A 17,520-nucleotide genomic window follows, 5' to 3' on the forward strand; every position below is an offset into this window, starting at 1 on the left:
TTTGGTTGGTACTTGGATGCTTTGTTAAGAAAAACAATAGAGTAGCCACAGTAAGTTTTTCTCTTTACATTTTTTAAATTTGTTTTTGTGACCCTTTGCTATGTTATTAGCCATGCCTTTTTGTTGATGTGAATTTGCAAAGCTCATATTACTTAATTTACTTCAGGCATTTACTTATTAAGGCTTAGCAAGCATAACAGGGGTTCTATGCAATGGAAAAAGAGAATAAATCCATAGAAGACAGAAAAGCCATTGTTCTGAAATGTCATTAAATGCTGGCAAAAAAGTTTGAAGCTAAACCTCATCTTTCATCAGTAATTTGAAATGTGAAAGAAGAACGTGGCAGTTCTTTGGTTACGAAAAGCTGAGTTTAGGAGAGTATGGTGACATCATTAAATGCTTGCTGGAAAAATGGATTGAAAGAACCAGGTTTTGAAGTTTAGAAGTTGTTCTTTCCAGCCTTATGGTGATCTGGTTAAGAAAAACATGGTTTGGTGATGCTGACAAAATCGCTATCTGTAAACCATGTGGTTAAATTGGCTGTGAATCTTAACACTTATTATGAGTGAGGATTTTGCAAATAATCATGCTGCTGTAACTCCCTTATCTTTAGCAACCGGATTACAGGAATACAGCATATCAGTGCAAATAGTCAAAGAAGGTTTTTTTAAAATGCACTTAAAACATTGAATGAGCTTAGATTTCAGGCTGAGGTTAAATGTTGTTTCATCTATATTGGAGTTTCTGATCCACTTTAATAACAGAGCTGGCGGACATTTGAACAGAAGGGATAGGCTTGTGCACAGGCAGGACTATGCTAAACTTAGGGAATAGTCATTAGAAAGATTCACAACAGCAATTCTAAAGAAAATATAGCGAATGTGAGAGAGAGCACAGAAGAATGCCAAGGCAATGGGCATTTTCATTTACACTTTTCTTTATGTCAAATTCTGATTTTTTTCAGTGTCAGATTGAAAATTAATTAGCAGATAATTTCTGATGTGTGAGAAGGTGCTGATCCTTGGTGATGCAGAAATCTCGGTCCCTGTGAGTCCAGTGGCACAGCTGGAATTGTCAGTCCTTGTGCTTCAGGTGCTGTTTTAGTCATGAGTAAAAGCTCAGGACAGGTGGGATCCAGGTTCTGCTCTGCAGCATCTTTGTCCCCTGCCTCTGCATTCAAGCTTGTGGGCCTGGTTTTTCAAGTGCTGATTCAAGTTCTAAAGCATACACTAACTCCCAGGTGAATAATGGTAGATATACTTCAATTTCTTCTAAAATATTACTTTTTTATGTCTATGAAAATTATGTTTTCCTAATCTAAGATATGGCTTTTAAATAACATTATCTTGTGGACTTACAAGAGTTTTGATTTGCTTGGAATATATGTAAAACTAGTTAAAATGCACTTGTGATAGTCCTGTTTACTTATCTGAAAATAATACCCCTACATCATGGTTTTATTCTTGGATAAAAAGGATTTTTTGTTTTTTTCAGGGAAAAAAAGCATTTAGCACTACTCTGAGTTTAACTATTTACAGGAGAGCATTCTCATGGAACTCGTTTGCCTGTTTTAGATGCTTTTTATATTAGGAGATGACGATGTGAAAAATGTCAACGTTCTCCTTCAGTATCAGTTGGAGTTTTTGCAAGTCCTTTTTTGTTGCCTAAAAACACAGCATGATCATACTTTGTCATAAAATCAAATACTCATTTTCCATTATAAAATACTGTATGCTCATACATTTTGATTTCTTTCCAGAAGTTTCACATCAGCACTACTTTTGTAATCTCTTGGATTTTCAGTTTAGAGTGTACTCATTCTCCCTGCCATAGTGTGTGGTCTTTTATATCTTAAAATCTTATGTTTTCTCTCCATAGCTGCTGCAGAAAAAGACACAATCAAAAATACCTACTCCAAAGTAATGGATGCATATGGGCTTTTGGGTGTATTAAGATTAAACCTTGGTGAGTAAAATATGTTAAATCTTAGTTTTTCATTTGGGAAAGAAAATTTTATGGCTCCTGTAAAACTGCACAGCACAGGATCTTTGCAACAGGAACTGGGTTCTTTACTTTTTTTTTTTCTTTTCTTTGTAGACTATCTTGCAAGTTTGGAGCACTCCCAGAAATGAGGGAGTGGACAAAAATAATTTCCGTTTTCACAATCCCTGTTATTTGCAGTGTAATTTTTCCTGTTTGCGTTTCCTTTTCTTCTGTAGAACCTGAGAATAAGTTCTTGATGTTGATTCTTTTTGTACTTTTTTCAGGCAAACCAAGGTTAGATTGTGTGCATTTAAGCATATAATTACATCAACATCACATTCCGCTAAGATTCATTGTTACCTGGGCCTTTTCTTGTTTTACAGGAGACACATTGTTACATTATCTGGTTCTAGTAACAGGATGCATGTCTGTGGGGAAGATTCAAGACTCTGAAGTGTTTCGAGTTACTTCCACTGAATTCGTATCATTACGAATTGAACCAACAGATGAGGATCGTATTTCAGAAGTGCGCAAAGTTTTGAACTCAGGAAACTTTTATTTTGCATGGTCTGCAACTGGTGTCAGTTTAGATCTTAGTCTCAACGCTCACCGCAGCATGCAGGAGCACACCACTGACAATAGGTTTTTCTGGTGAGTTCATAATGCGTTTTATCAGACATTATATAGAGTAATGCCTGCCTGTATAAACTAAGCCATGGCAAGTTTTTATCCTTGTCTTTATCAGCTCTTAAGTGTACGCCTTTGTCCCACAAATGTTGATGAGAGAGAACAGCATTATTTTAACTCTAAGGGCAAAAATATGGTGCTAATGATACATTTCCATGGCCACTTGGAGTTTCTTAATCAGAAGACACAGATTTTTACCGCTCATGATATTGTACTTTGACCTGAACAGTTCTTGTGGTGTTGTGTTTTTGCTTTGGTGTCTCTTAATTCTTCATCAAGCATGTCAGTTTTTTAAAATGAATGTGGTAATGGAACTTGAGAGAAAATTTTAATCTTTTGAACATTCTGGATTCTAAAATGGTGTGGTGTTTCTATATAATTTCCAAGTAGATTTCCAACCTACGAAAGGGCATTACAAGTTTTATTGCACAGATAATTGTCATGTCACTGATTTTGTTGAAACAGAGCATGTATGTTGTGCTACAGTGCACACTGCTTGGCTGCTGAACTGTCTTTTTACAGAACATTTTTGAATAAAGTATAGGTTTTCACACAGAGAATTCTTGGTAAAAGGAATACTGCTGTTTCTGCCAATAAGCAGCTTAAATAATGCCAGTGGTGCATACTGTCGTGTAAGAAATTCTGCTCCCATGTTTTCAGCCTTTGTTAAAAAAGATGTATGTATCCATGAGCTTTGGGAGGGTCCTAAACGCTTGGCAGTATGCTCTTAGAACAAGTGAAAAGCTACGTCTTCCTCCCTCTTCTATCCAATATACACCAGACCAGCTCTGGCATACGTGCCAGTGCTATTCTACTCTTTGCCTCTATTTTGGTCAGATAGAGGAATATGATCAGATTGCTATATAAGACGAAATATCTGTGTTAAGGTGGAAAATAAGCTGTAGTCTTCAGAAATACATCTACATGTAGGTTTACAGGATTTCTAGCTGTTTGTCTCTCTCTGCATCTGGAAGAAGACTGGGCTCTCTGTTGATAAGTCAGTATTTTGAGGTTTGAGAAATGATGATGCCTGTTGACCCCATCAAAATCAGGTTGGCTGGTTTTTGACTCCTGGCATAAAACTACTTATGTTTTTTTTTCTCAGTAAAAATCAGTCCTTGCAGGAGGTAGATTGGATGTCCCAGATTCCAAGATCTAAAAATGTAAACACTAAAAGCCAATAACAGAAAGTATTCTGCTTATGCACTTCAGTAAGCTTTCTTGGGCTTTTTCTGTTCAAAAGTTCCAGTCTCATATTGCCCAGCGAAAGAATATTGTTTGCTTTTTCAATCTCCTCTTGTAATGCATCTGTACACTTTTCTGTAAAATGAATGCATATATGATTCACAGAATTTGAATCTTCACTAATGATTGAACTGGGATGTTTGATAAGTTGCAGATTTTTTTTAAATTGGAATTTTTGAATGAAAAGGCTAAAATTAAAATAAATAGCTTCAATCTTTATACCAAATATGTTATTTACAATTAATGTAAAATTTTCTGGGCAGTGACAAAACCAACCATCTTACTAGAGTTTACTTTTCTTTGCTATGCAGAAAACTTTACTCTCTTTTTATACAAGTGAATGTTTCCAAAGAAGATCAAAAGCCAAGCTCCACTAGAACGAGATAAAACAAAAAACTCACAAACCCCAAACTTTAGTCTTATTTACTTACCGCAGTGTTGATTGGTACTGCTTAATGCACAGGTGTATCCAAACTGTGGATCTTTCTTTCATTTGAGCAGTAACTGCTATTAGAGAATGGTAAATGCAGTATATAGTGTACCAATGCTCAACCTTGAAATTGATATTTACAGAAATTTGAAAATCAGCTTACTACTAATGTATTCCTGGAAGCTTGTCTGGGCAAGTGATGCATTATGGTGATGTATAATAGAAACAATCAGTGTATTTTGACAAGATTTTTTTTCTAGGTTTATTTTATGGTGTTGTGAAATTGAATGGTGCTTTACTCATCATGAAAAATAACCCTGAAACTGGAATTCTGGTTTGCTTTTCTCAGAGTCTGTAATGTGTGGCTTCTCAAAGCAAGGCTGAGTAGAGAAACATAAACAAACTTGGAGTGTTGTTTTTTTGCTTGGAGGAAGAGCAGAGGCTATAAGGGAGGCTTTTTTAAGGTGTTAAAATACGTGGCTTCACCTCATATTCTCATCGTGCAAATGTTTAAGCTCTTCTCTTGTAAACTTTGTTGTTTTGAGTATGTTTAAATAAGAGTTATACCATAAAACTGTAACATGCATATTTTCCTTTGCTTATTTGTAGTAGTGGACATAAAATGTAAGAAGTCAGTAGCTGACTTAACAATTTGAGCTATATTTTATTTCCTTCCAGTTAATTTATTATTTTCTTTTCCTAATAGGAACCAGTCACTGCATTTACATCTGAAGCACTATGGCGTGAACTGTGATGACTGGCTGTTACGTCTCATGTGTGGAGGAGTGGAGATAAGGACAATTTATGCGGCTCACAAGCAGGCAAAGGCTTGTCTCATTTCACGACTAAGCTGTGAACGGGCTGGCACCAGATTTAACGTTCGGGGAACAAACGATGACGGTCATGTTGCTAATTTTGTTGAAACAGAGCAGGTATGTTACACTACAGTGCACATTGCTTGGCTGATGAACTCAAGATAAGCATGTGTGCGGTTAGATTTTTGCTCTGAATCAGCAGATCACGAGTCAAGTCTGTAACCAACAGATATTGAAATAATTCCTTCGATGCTAAATAAGGAATCTAAGTAGGTTACATAATTTGATGATCTTGGTTTTTCGTGTAGCTTAGGGTAAGGGCATGCGTGAGTTTCAATAGCTTAAGAAGCTGTTATCCATCAGCTGGACTGTTGTAGGTGACTGTACTTCTTTTTAGCCTCCTAAGCTGTAGATGAGCCTGCACTTCTTTTGCCCTGAGCTGATTGTAAAGTAAAAGACCTTAGAAACAAGCAAAAGAGGTTTTCGGCAAGTACACGTTACCTTGTGGTTCAGGAAAGATAAAAGCATTCCTATGGTTACTTAACATGGCTCTACTGAAAGGTAATTTTTAAAGCCACTGTAATTCCACCGCATTTGATTGCGTATCCTTGCCCTTATTATACAGAAATGTAAGAAGCTAGTAAATCTTTCTTTGCTGGCCTTTCTTTGCTCGCTTCTTACAATAACCTAGTTACCAAGATGTTGTTCCTGCAACTGTATTCATGTGAGCTGCTATCTTTGGTTGACTCACTGACTCTTTGCAAAGCCTAGCTGACTTCTATTGGATTTTATCTGGGAAGGGCTCTGCTTATACACATCCGGGAGTTTAGTCAGAACGCTGTTGTTACAGTTTCTCTGTCCGAGTTTCCTGGCAGGTTAATGTCGCTCAATGACTGTGGCATATCATTCCACTTAAAGTTTCCTTTCCTGTATACTTATTAGACCATTGTATTTTGGATTCTGATGCACAAAATCTATGCAGGTGTTCTGAGTAGGCTGCATTGTTGTTATCTGTGCATTGGTTTACATTGCAACCTACAGGAAGGTCTTATCAAGCTTTTTAAAACAAGTTACTCTTAGCACAGATGTCATTCAGGCCCAAATAATAAATGCTTGCTGTGTTATCTTATACACTGTGAATCATGATTCTACAAGGAAGCATGAGAGTGCCAGAACTTCTCTTCTGAATTGTTCAGAGGGGATAGAGAGAAAAGTCTAGGGAGCACAATATTTTAGCTTGTAGTGTGGAATATGTAATATGTAAATATATTTTATTTGCTCTACGTTTAGCTAAGGTTAAGAAACCTAAAACCTTACACCCTTTCATTCCTATTAATACTATGCTTTTATTTTTAACAGGTGATATATTTAGATGACTCTGTGTCATCTTTCATACAGATTCGAGGATCTGTTCCATTATTTTGGGAACAGCCAGGCCTGCAGGTAAGCAGGAGATAGATTTAATTATATGGATAATTCTTATTAATGTCTTTTTAAACATCTTACAGTAGTATTTAGGCTCTTCTGCACCACTGCCTGTCAGGATGAGGTTATCCTTTGGGAGCAAGTTGGAACTATTGTTTAATTCAGCATGCCTGCCACTTTTGAGTATCCGAATGCTGTTTTGCACAAGATTTAATGTCCATTGCTTTTTAGATGTTTTCTCTTTGAAATTCTGGACTTTTATCCTTTACTTTAAATTGCTATTTTAAAATAGTGTATCCAAGGGAACTCAAAACACTGTTTTATTCTGAATTGTTCTTGAGGATAAGTCTTTTCAAGAAGTCAGTATGGATCAAGAGTTGCTATAATATAATTGCATCCTAGTTTATTTGAAATAGGGATTGTATCAGTGACTACTACTGTGATACAATTTTTACAGGCAAGATTAAAAAAAGTTCATGCCTCACAGTGACTCTAGGTTCCTTAAACTAGACATATAAGCATTTTGCAATAGAACTATTGAAACATTTACATGCCTTTTTACTGAAGAAGTAATTAGATGATATGACTAAGTAGATTTAGTGATAAAGTGGTTTTTTAGGAAAAAGAAAAGGACATTAAGAAAAGCCTGTAAAAAGAATGCACACTGTAGCAAGCAGAATACATTTTGGAGATTTAATTTAGAAAGTGAAATGAATTTTTAGGCCATATTTAGGATCAAAAGAGGTCTTTGAAAATGTGTAAAGACCAATAACTTAATGTAATCTTCGTGTCATAGGTGGGATCCCATCGTGTCAGAATGTCAAGGGGTTTTGAGGCGAATGCACCAGCTTTTGACAGGTGAAAGACTGTCTTAAAATTTTCTTTATGCACTACAAACCTCTGATAAATGATGCATCAGAGGGATGGGATATGTTATTCCAAATGGGAGGCTTTCGCATGTTATACAAATGTGTGATTCAGAAAGCAGCTAACTGCCTGGGCAGCTTTTTCAAACTTCTACAGGATTGCTCGGACCTTTGAAAGCTTTGTTGAAAAGTTAGAAGAAATTTTAAAATAGTGGAATACTTTGTTAAATTTAAAACAAAAATTATAGCATGTTTAAAATGGATAGCCTATATTTGTCAGCTGCTGTATATAAGCAAAATTTATGTTTTGGTTTTATTCCTGCCATGGCACTTCAGCTTCACAGCCTTATGGTTTTAACTACACCTATGTTGTTAAACTGATGCTATTATCCTAATTAAATAGCAGACAATGGTTGTATGCCATTATTGAGTTACATTGATTTGTTTGGACATGACATAATAAAAGGCTTACAGGAGTTCTTAGGGTACCCGGTACATTTCTGCAGTGTCTCAGTCAGTGCTGCAGGTGTTCGTGTTAATTTTTTGAATGCCAGAAGATGAGTGTGGAATTTTTCTTCTGTTAACAGGCATTTTCAAACTCTTAAAAATCTATATGGCAAGCAAATTATTGTAAATTTACTTGGAGCAAAAGAAGGGGAGCACATGCTCAGCAAAGCTTTTCAGGTGAGTATGACAATTCTCTTACTGTACATATCCTTGGAATTTGCCTGTTTGTGATGAATCTTGTATATAGGCTTATAAGGTGAAGTGAATTTTTAAAAGCTCTGTGTGCGATTAGTGTTTCATTATGCTCAGATTGGTTTACTTTACTGAAAAATTACAACAGCAACATAGACAATGTTGAGGGATTTTCAATTATTTTCGTATTTCTTGCTTATTAGTGGCTTATTTATAAAATAAAACTTTTTTGCACTCTAAAATTAGTGAATAAATGATACATTGTTGTATTTAATACTGTAATGTTTCTTTTTAATAATGTTTTCCTTGGATTTCCTGATATATTCCTTAATATTTTTTAAAAAAATCATAAATTAATTGATCAATTTAAACATAAAAGCTGCTTCATGATTAAATAGAAATGCTTGTTCAGATGATGTTAACTGTAAGTGTCCATTTTCATGAATTCCCACTGGTTAGGTTAAAAATAACTGTCGCGTTGTAGTCCAGAAATACTGACAAATTGAGAAGTTCTGTCTGAAGCCAGAGAACATGTCAAGAGCCATCTGTTGTTTTTCCTTTGTATGATAATGGTTGAATATCTTGGGCCATTCACCAGCATCTGTCTGTATCTAACTGTCCTGGGAGGAGACATTAGTGCTCCCAGGTCCGTATCAATGCCCAATGCAGATCACAGCTTTGCCGACAAAGACCGGGTGAGCTCTTCAAGATTTTTCAGAGACTAGTAGGGAAAGTTCTGCTCAAGCCACCCTCCACAGCAACCTAAATGATTCGTCTGGTGTTTTCAGTAGTAGTTTATGGAGCGTTGCTGGCAGGTATGTCTAAAATGGTGACTGTTAGTGAAAAGAGTTTCCACCGAAACAGCTTTTTGCAAATTGAAGCATTTGTAACAGTAAAAGAGGCTTTAGACTGTCTTAGTGACCACTGGTATAATAAGGGAAAAACTGACTTTGATTGTGACAAGAAAAAGAAAAAAACAGGTGAAATGTTAGTCAGTTCTGAGTGATTTGTTGAACAACGGTAAAAATGATTTCATGTTACCTAAGGGAATGCATGTAATAAACAAGATGGCTAATTAAACAGCTTTAAAAATATTTGTAGCCTCTTATTTAGCTTGTACTACTATATGATCAGATATCGGTGTATTTATACTTTTTTCTTCTCTTTTTACGATGTCAGAGCCATTTGAAAGCATCTGAACATTCAGCTGATATCAAAATGGTGAACTTTGACTATCATCAGATGGTTAAAGGTGGAAAGGCAGAAAAACTACACAGTGTGCTTAAACTTCAAGTCCAGAAATTCTTAGAATGTGGATTTTTTTATTTTGATGGAAAGGAAGTTAAAAGGTTTGTGTGTATAACTTCTGTAAATTTCTTTAAATTAAACGATGGTTCTGGGGTGCTTTTCACCCATTAGCAAGAAGATAAAAGCAAAAATGTTACTTTTGTTATTGCATTTTTATTGTATCCAAGATGATACTCAACAACTGCAACAGAAGTAACTTATTTTACTCTATTAAAACTTTGTTTCATTCTGAATATGCTCTAAAAATCTTGATGCAAAATATCCCTGAGACATTGATGGGGCATGAATTATTTTCAGGTCTATGAGCTCACAATTTTTGTGAAAATGGGCAAGTGACCTTTTTCTTGGGTACACCCACATGGGATTGAAGAGTGAATATTTTTCCATCTTCCTGTATAAGGTTGTTCGTATTTTCCTCAGCGATGGAGCATACCGTTTTCTGTTTTCAGTTCTGCCTTTTTCTAAATCTGTTTGCACCTGGGTCCCCCATTTGAGAGATTTAGTTCTCCACAAAGTATGAATGGGATGCACGTTTTCTGCCCTGCTCTGCACTTCCCGGTCCTGCTGTACTTGTGCTTCTGCCCCTGTTTCCTCACACCTCCTCCCAGAGCAAAGGCTGTGGTAAGGTCAGCAGGCCAAGGGAAGCAGAGCTAGAAGGAGGCAACATTCCTGCTCTTCTCCCTTCCACACCCTTCCTCCTTTTAATTAATACCAGAGCAAACCGCTGAGTGAGATTCCCCATGAGAATGAGAATTGTTGAGTGAGGAGATCATGCACGTGCAGTGGGGTTTCATCTTCTACTGCGGTGGGAGAGGAGAGGATGGTTTCCATCCTGCTCTGTGCTCTAACCTGGCTGTGGGATTAAATCCTCCAAGGGCAGGTCTTAGGAGGTTTGAATAACATTAGATTTAGTGGGAGCATGCTTAGGTCCCATCTCTACCTCAAAATGTCACCGACCATTCTCCAAAGAGCTTTAAAAGTGGTGTGACACTTTGTGTTGGGAGAATGCTATTTGGTCTCGTTGGAGATTCAAATAGTATCACCTATCAAAAAGACTGAGAACAGAATGAAAGCAAAATAGGCTGTGGCTTGTGATAGCTTGAAGAATTATCTTAACAAAAGACACAGTGGTGATTTTTACAAGTTCATGGACTATCCCTTTTGGACAATGTAAGTTTTGGGTTTTTTTCTAACACAGATAACAAGTTGCTTTGCATTTCAAATCAAACATAGAGATAGTAATGAAAAACGATCTTGGAGAAAGTTCTTCAAAACTTTCTACAATTTATGGTTAGATCTCCAAGTAAATGTTATGGAGCTTTACTGATGAATAAGTGTGTATCACTGGGAGAGCCATCAGAATTTTGTAATCATAGCCAGGCAAGAGGAACATGGATGTTGCCTGATATGATCCTTCTGAGAGCTTTATAGCACGAGCTAATGGGCATCTCCAAAGAAGGGGAAGCAGTTCAGAGTCCCTGAGGGCCTGAAGCATCTGTCAAGCTAAGGGAGATAAGCTTATTTTTCATTTTTATTTGGGGAAGAAAGAGAAAGTAGTGAAGGTTGAAATTTGCCTTAGTTTTATCACAAAAATTTGTTACTTTTAGTTCGGTTAAACAAATCAAATAAGTGTCTTAATATTATTTTTTTTTGTTTTGTTCAATTAAGAGTTATTATTTCTGTCTGAGATTCTTGGGAAGTGTGTTAGTTGGGTTGTTTGAAAAGAAAACTTAATCCTGTATAACACCTGAACCGAGCAAGCAAGGAGAATTGAGAAAAACTGAATAAGAAAGATTCATGTTATTTGCAGAAAAGAAATTATTTTTATATAATGAACACTGCTGCAAAATTCACTGCTGTTATTGGAGCTAACCCTCTGTTGCTGACGCATTTATAAACATACTTACCATGGCAGTAACATTGCACTGACAATACCCTGATTTACTGTTCTGGTTTAGATCTTCATGTCCCTGTCTTTGTTGATATGTGTTTTAAATGAGTTATTTCAGTTGTGTTTTTCTCTCTGTCTCTCGTTGTCCTTGGCACAGATCTCAAAGCGGCACTGTCAGAACAAACTGCTTGGACTGTCTGGATAGAACAAACAGTGTGCAGGCTTTCTTTGGCTTAGAGGTAGGAAAAACAGTGTCCTGATACACAACTGCTCCTGATGCTTCTGTAGCAATTAGGCTGTAAAAGTAGCATTACCTTCCCTATGAAAGACGAATTGAAATGTTTTGTAGATGGCAGTTTGATTTATAGTGTGATACTTTTCTCGTTCTGGGGCAACCAGATCTTAGTAGTTACAGAAGCAGTAGTTGTCTAGTAGTTGTAATTAAACAGTAGTCATGCAGCATTACAAAAAATGTTCATTCTTTTTTAGATATCAGTTTCTTATGTCTCTTAAGGTTCAGGCTTGCATTTCCAGAAGAGGAAGTGGTGTTGTAGTCCTTCACAAAAAGACTTGTATTCACAGTAACTCTATTAAATTAAGTTCTTCAGCATATAGAGTTACTGTTCTTAGCATCTGCCAGGCCTGTGTCTTCATATTTTCACAGTGCTGTGCTGCGAATAATTTATGGGATGATATCATGGTTGAGGCTTTGGCCACACTCAAATTGAGCAGCTGGAAATTAACTGGGATTTAGTCCTCCTGCAGGGTTGTGCTTCAGCATATTGGCTTGCTGTTGAAACAAAGGTTCTGGCCTGCGGGCTTATAAAGTAGAGCTTGAACACATGAACCTGGTAGGAATTGATGGAGTAAAGTAGTACTGATGGGGCTAGAAGAGTAGCTCTGAAAAGCTTTTGATGGCTCCATTCATCTTAATAAACTAAGTCTGACTCCTGCTAATTCCTGCCCAGCCTTCAGAATTTTGCCTTTATGCCATTTTATGTTCATAATTTTAGACTACTTCTTCCTGTTGGACACCTCAAGGTTTTAAAGATTTTTTAAAACTATTGAAAATAGCTTTTAAATTTAGTTTTAATTTTTGGTATTTATTTTCAGTATTATGTTGGTAGCCACAAACACTAGAAACTTGCTTGACTTTTTAAAAATAATCATGATTCCACAAGCCAGGATTTCAAAAATGGTACAGTGACCCATTCTACATCCAGGAGCATAATGCTACATTTAAGTAATATATTTAAATGTAAAACAAGACATTTATATTTATTATATGTATACAATCGAAATGCATTTAATGTAGACCATGCACCGTGGAAAATTAATTCAGGTATATTGATTGGAAGGGTAAAGATTGCTACGTGTTATGCATGAAAAGAGTGAATGACAGAAGCCATTGCTGTTTCACTGACCGCAGAGCTCTGTTGCTGCTGCATTTGTATAATAGAAGTCAGTGTGTTTGGTATTACACTTTTTTGGGGAAGAACATGAATTGCTCTAATTCTCAATTATGTAAGTAGAAAGACTTGAGAACCAAAAATAGCTTACCTTGTAACTAGTGAGTTTTTAGATGAAAATATTTACAAATCAACTGCATAATTATTTTCCTATATTACTACCTATTTTTAGAAGAAAATGAAATGCTGTTGCTAAAGTTACATGTGTAATGCAGCTTTTCAAACATGACATGGTGTCAGTTTGTTCAGAATGATACATATAAACCAAAGATTTTTTTTTGGGGGGTGCATATATACTGAATAAATTTGATATACCTTTAATAAATAGATTTAAAGATTTTTCTTTTGCAAATGTTGTCCTCAACTGTTGCAGATGCTGACAAAACAACTGGAGGTACTGGGATTAGCTGAGAAGCCTCAGTTGGTTACTCGCTTTCAGGAAGTTTTCCGATCCATGTGGTCTGTGAATGGTGATTCTGTCAGTAAAATTTATGCTGGAACTGGAGCCCTAGAAGGAAAAGCTAAGGTATAGGACCTTTTATTAAAATCTTTACCAGTATTCAGTGTGGGTTTTAAAACACTCTGTTATAAATATAACAACTATGTGCTTTTGTTGTAATCCTAAAAAAACTTAAACAAACGAAAAATTAACATTAAAAGGTTGCTTATGTTGATAACTAGATCTTGTTTCAGTACATCTGTTCTCAGCCGTGCCTGTGCTTCCCAGACAATACCATTCTGTAGGAAACAACGAGGCTCAAGACTTCTTTCTTTAGATCATAGCTAAGAAAAATGTATATTCAAATCAACTTTAGTTTCTTTGAATATTCTCATTTTTCTGTCTGTGACTCTGCCTCCCATTGTTTCAGTTTCATTCAGTATATCCTTTCTTTCAAAATGTGTTTCACTGGATGTTGTTCTTTATGCTTTTAGTGTTTATTAACTGTGTTAAAAATTAACAGCTTGCAGCTGAGTGTTTTTTATTTGCATGTTCCTCCAGCTATTTCTTTTTAGTCTTGCAGCTACTGAAAAAAAAAACAAATTCTGTTTCTGTCTTGCTTTCTAGTGTACTACATGACAGTGTAATGCTCTGTTTCTCTTCAACTTGTTTTGTCTTTGTTGATGCCTGAGTTGTTCATCTTTCCTAATGCTGTATTTTATTTTTCTTCGAACAATGTTGCTTTTTTGTTTGTTTCCATAATCCTCTCTCTTATCAGGTGATACCTGTCAAAACAAACAAATGTCGAACCATAGCAATTTTTGCGCTTTGTTCCTTCAGGAATTTCTTTTCATACCATTCTTTTAGTCAAGAATATGCTGCTGCTTATTGCATGTTATATACTATATATTCATAGTCAGCTGTTTTGTTTTTCCATCAGCCATTCATTCATACCATATCAGGGTCCTTCTATGCACATGTACAAGGCATCACAGTAAGCTACATAAAAAGCAAATAAATAAAATAGACTTGTTGCTTATTCTACCCTTAATTGGTGCATACAAGACTTTTTCATTTGGGAATTGCTTGTATTTTAGTATAAAGTGGAATTTCATTAAAGACATTTAGTTTTATTTTCTTACAAAAATGTCACCCAGACCATCAGGAAAACTACAGTAAGTATTTTATGGGATGTCTCTCTCCTGACTTTCTCATTCAACCTTACTTGTTTCTTTTCCTAAATTAATTGTTTTTGCCATTCATATGGCTACTTAAATTTTTTACTTTAAAAAATGTGTTTATTGTATCTACACTTTGATGTTTAATATTTAAAGCACAGAGTAGATTTACTCTGCTGTCTGTGTAAGAACACAGGATCCCTGCCCTGGTACAACTGTTAATGAGTACCACATCTCATAAATCAAATACAGCGTCCCTCAGAAGTCCATCTACTTGAAGAGGATCTTTAATACTTGCAAAGCCATGCAATACTTGCCATTGTTTCAATGAAACCTGACCAGGTCACTACTCAATATTTTCTTGAGTGCTCTAGTAATAAACTTTCAAATGTAGTTTTAAAGTTGTTAGTTGTACTCTCATTTCTAAAATGAAAAGTTTGATGGTTGAAATTCTTCCATTTCTTGCTTGTCAGTTTGCTTCTTCAAAGTCCAAGAGTACTTAGAAGTAAAAATATGGAAATTTAGGATAGGAGAAAAAAATATTTTAACCTTAAATGTGTTAATATACATTTCTATACTGAAAACCAGTCCTTTTTAAAGTATTACGATACTCATTAAATCTAACTCCTTACCTACTCTTTCTTTTGCTTTCTCTGGGTTCCTTTCAATTATTTGCCTGATATGTGAATGGTGAGTGTGTTTTTTGGATCATGTCGTAAGTTATACATTGTCTGATGGAAGGGGAGCAGCATCCTATTAAAATCCTATTGCAATAGTATGCTCATCAACACCTCATCCACATTGTCTTCTGAAAATCATGGTGCCAGTTTACTACTACTTATCCTTGACAAAACAGTAGTTTCTTTCTTGTTTTCTAGTACAATTCATAGAACTAAATTATGGGTTAGTTTTGTAGTTTTCTTAAGCTTTTGTCTTTTTTTCTCATGCATTTGGAAGACCTTCAAGAACAATGCAAGCTGTGAACTTGGAGTTTTCTTAATAGTAATTTAATACCATGCAGCATCCCTGATGGATTACAGTCTGTATTTCATATACATGCAATGGCATGTGTTTACATAGAATCACAGAATCATTTCAGTTGGAAGAGACCCTCAGGATCATCAAGTCCAACCATAACCTAACTCAGCGCTAAACCACATCCCTAAGAACCTCGTCTAAACGCCTTTTAAACACCTCCAGGGTTGGTGACTCCACCACTTCCCTGGGAAGCCTGTTCCAATGCCTGACAACCCTTTCTGTGAAGGATTTTTTCCTAATACCCAATCTAAACCTCCCCTAGTGCAACTTGAGGCCATTTACAGACACCCCACAGGCAAAATACACTTACTCGCATAAGACACAATAAACCATGTAATCAAGAAAATGTCTTTGTGCCTGTCATTGTCAGTGCTGTGTACACAAATTAACATTCCTGTTTTTTGAATCCAGTTTGAGACTGCATGGTGTGTTGATTACATTATCCCCTAGGTGTCTGACCGTCAGGGAATATCTGTAGTAGCAGTACATCTCTTGGAGATTCTTGTTTAGTTCAGGTGGTTGGACACTGTTCTTTTGGAGCACTGTTCAGTCGTGCCGCTTGTGTGCGGTGTGTGCAACAACAGGGTCTTCGTATGTATGTAGCTATAGATTAGTGTATGTGTTCCTTCTGGGATACTGCATGAGACTTGCATGTTATTTTAAAAAGTTAAGGGGTTGAGTTGAAGCTATCTCTTTTTTTAACATGGATATTTCAGAATGTGAATTCTGAACTAATGTGCTTATATGTGCATATACATACATATTCATGTATCGTGACATTTGGACTAAAGTGCTTGCTCATCTCTCACTATTTGGGGAAAAGCCCAAAATCCTATATCGTGGTCTAAGCATGGCATCATATCAATTTAATTTTTGAAGACCAAGGGTTTAGGGAAGAAGAAAATATACCCCTCCCTGTACTATTCTGTTTAATTTAAATAATTTAAACTGGAATAGATATGTTGTTAGATATGCCTTGAAGGTACTACTGTGTTGTTTAGCATTTGCGGGGGGCAGAAGCACACATAGTACAGTAGTCTCAGAAGACTTTATTTAACACTTAAAGAAGGAAATTTACTTGATTTGAAAATCATAGCTTACAAATATGTTACTGAATATTGCCAATGTTATTGTGAGCAGTGTCCAACATAAAATATTTTATACGTGTTCCTCCCTAACAGGCTGGAAAGCTGAAGGATGGTGCTCGTTCTGTGACCAGAACGATTCAAAATAACTTTTTTGATAGCTCCAAGCAGGAGGCCATTGATGTTTTGTTATTGGGAAATACCCTAAATAGTGATTTAGCAGATAAAGCACGGGCTCTCTTAACCACCAGCAGTTTACGCGGTATGTGTCTTTCAGGATTTTAATCTGTCTGATAACTATTTGGTTTAAGAAAGCTGTATGGAGTCTGTTTTCAAAGCAATATTGGAAAGTATAAATGCTATTTTATGTTCTGTTGGCTTATTAAAAGATGAAAATTACTTCTGCTTTACTAATATTACTAAACTAACATGCTGCAGTAATTTCTTTACTGTTTCTATTTTGTTGGTGTCTGCTGGTGTAATAGGTAAATATTTGTGGAGCATACTTGTAAGAACTTTACTGAAGATGAGTGTTAGATATGTTCCATTCAGTTCTTCAAATCCATTTATAACAAGTGTTAATCTTGACAATTACGTGCTCAATTTGGGAAAAAATCCTGATTTATTAAACTATTAGGGGTTTTTATTGTTTGCTAAATGTCTCCTTAATTTGATATGTCATGTCAATGAAGAAATTCTCACCATGATGTTAAACTAGATAGGAAGCATTTTTTCTCTTATCAAGCTTAAAAATGCTGGTATTTATCTTCATTTTGGATTCTAAGGTACTGAGGAACAAAAGGGGTTTTGGTAATAGAAGAAAATGTAAGATAACAGGAGCTATCAGAAAATTCCTGATGAATGATTTTCCATCACAAAAATGTTTTTTGCGAGAAGTCGTCTTTCCCAGGAATATGTGCACCACAAAAGCTTGTCAGGCTGTGGGTGAAATTCTACATCAC

General features: G+C 35.9%; 1 protein-coding gene across 6 annotated transcripts in view; it reads left to right on the top strand.

Moving 5' to 3' along the window:
* The window catches only part of SYNJ1 (synaptojanin 1), a 66,004-nt gene that overhangs the window by 11,056 nt on the left and 37,428 nt on the right, over nt 1-17,520 (top strand). For all 6 annotated transcript variants that reach the window (XM_065636274.1, XM_065637098.1, XM_065637960.1 and 3 more), the window contains exons 3-12: nt 1,879-1,965; nt 2,367-2,634; nt 5,052-5,277; nt 6,520-6,603; nt 7,382-7,443; nt 8,039-8,135; nt 9,330-9,499; nt 11,507-11,588; nt 13,192-13,344; nt 16,655-16,820. In XM_065636274.1, coding sequence (XP_065492346.1) covers nt 1,879-1,965; nt 2,367-2,634; nt 5,052-5,277; nt 6,520-6,603; nt 7,382-7,443; nt 8,039-8,135; nt 9,330-9,499; nt 11,507-11,588; nt 13,192-13,344; nt 16,655-16,820 — 1,395 coding nt within the window. The remainder of the gene's footprint in view (nt 1-1,878; nt 1,966-2,366; nt 2,635-5,051; nt 5,278-6,519; nt 6,604-7,381; nt 7,444-8,038; nt 8,136-9,329; nt 9,500-11,506; nt 11,589-13,191; nt 13,345-16,654; nt 16,821-17,520) is intronic.

This window comes from Caloenas nicobarica, chromosome 1 (assembly GCF_036013445.1).
Source record: "Caloenas nicobarica isolate bCalNic1 chromosome 1, bCalNic1.hap1, whole genome shotgun sequence".
NCBI classification, from domain to species: Eukaryota; Metazoa; Chordata; class Aves; order Columbiformes; family Columbidae; genus Caloenas; species Caloenas nicobarica.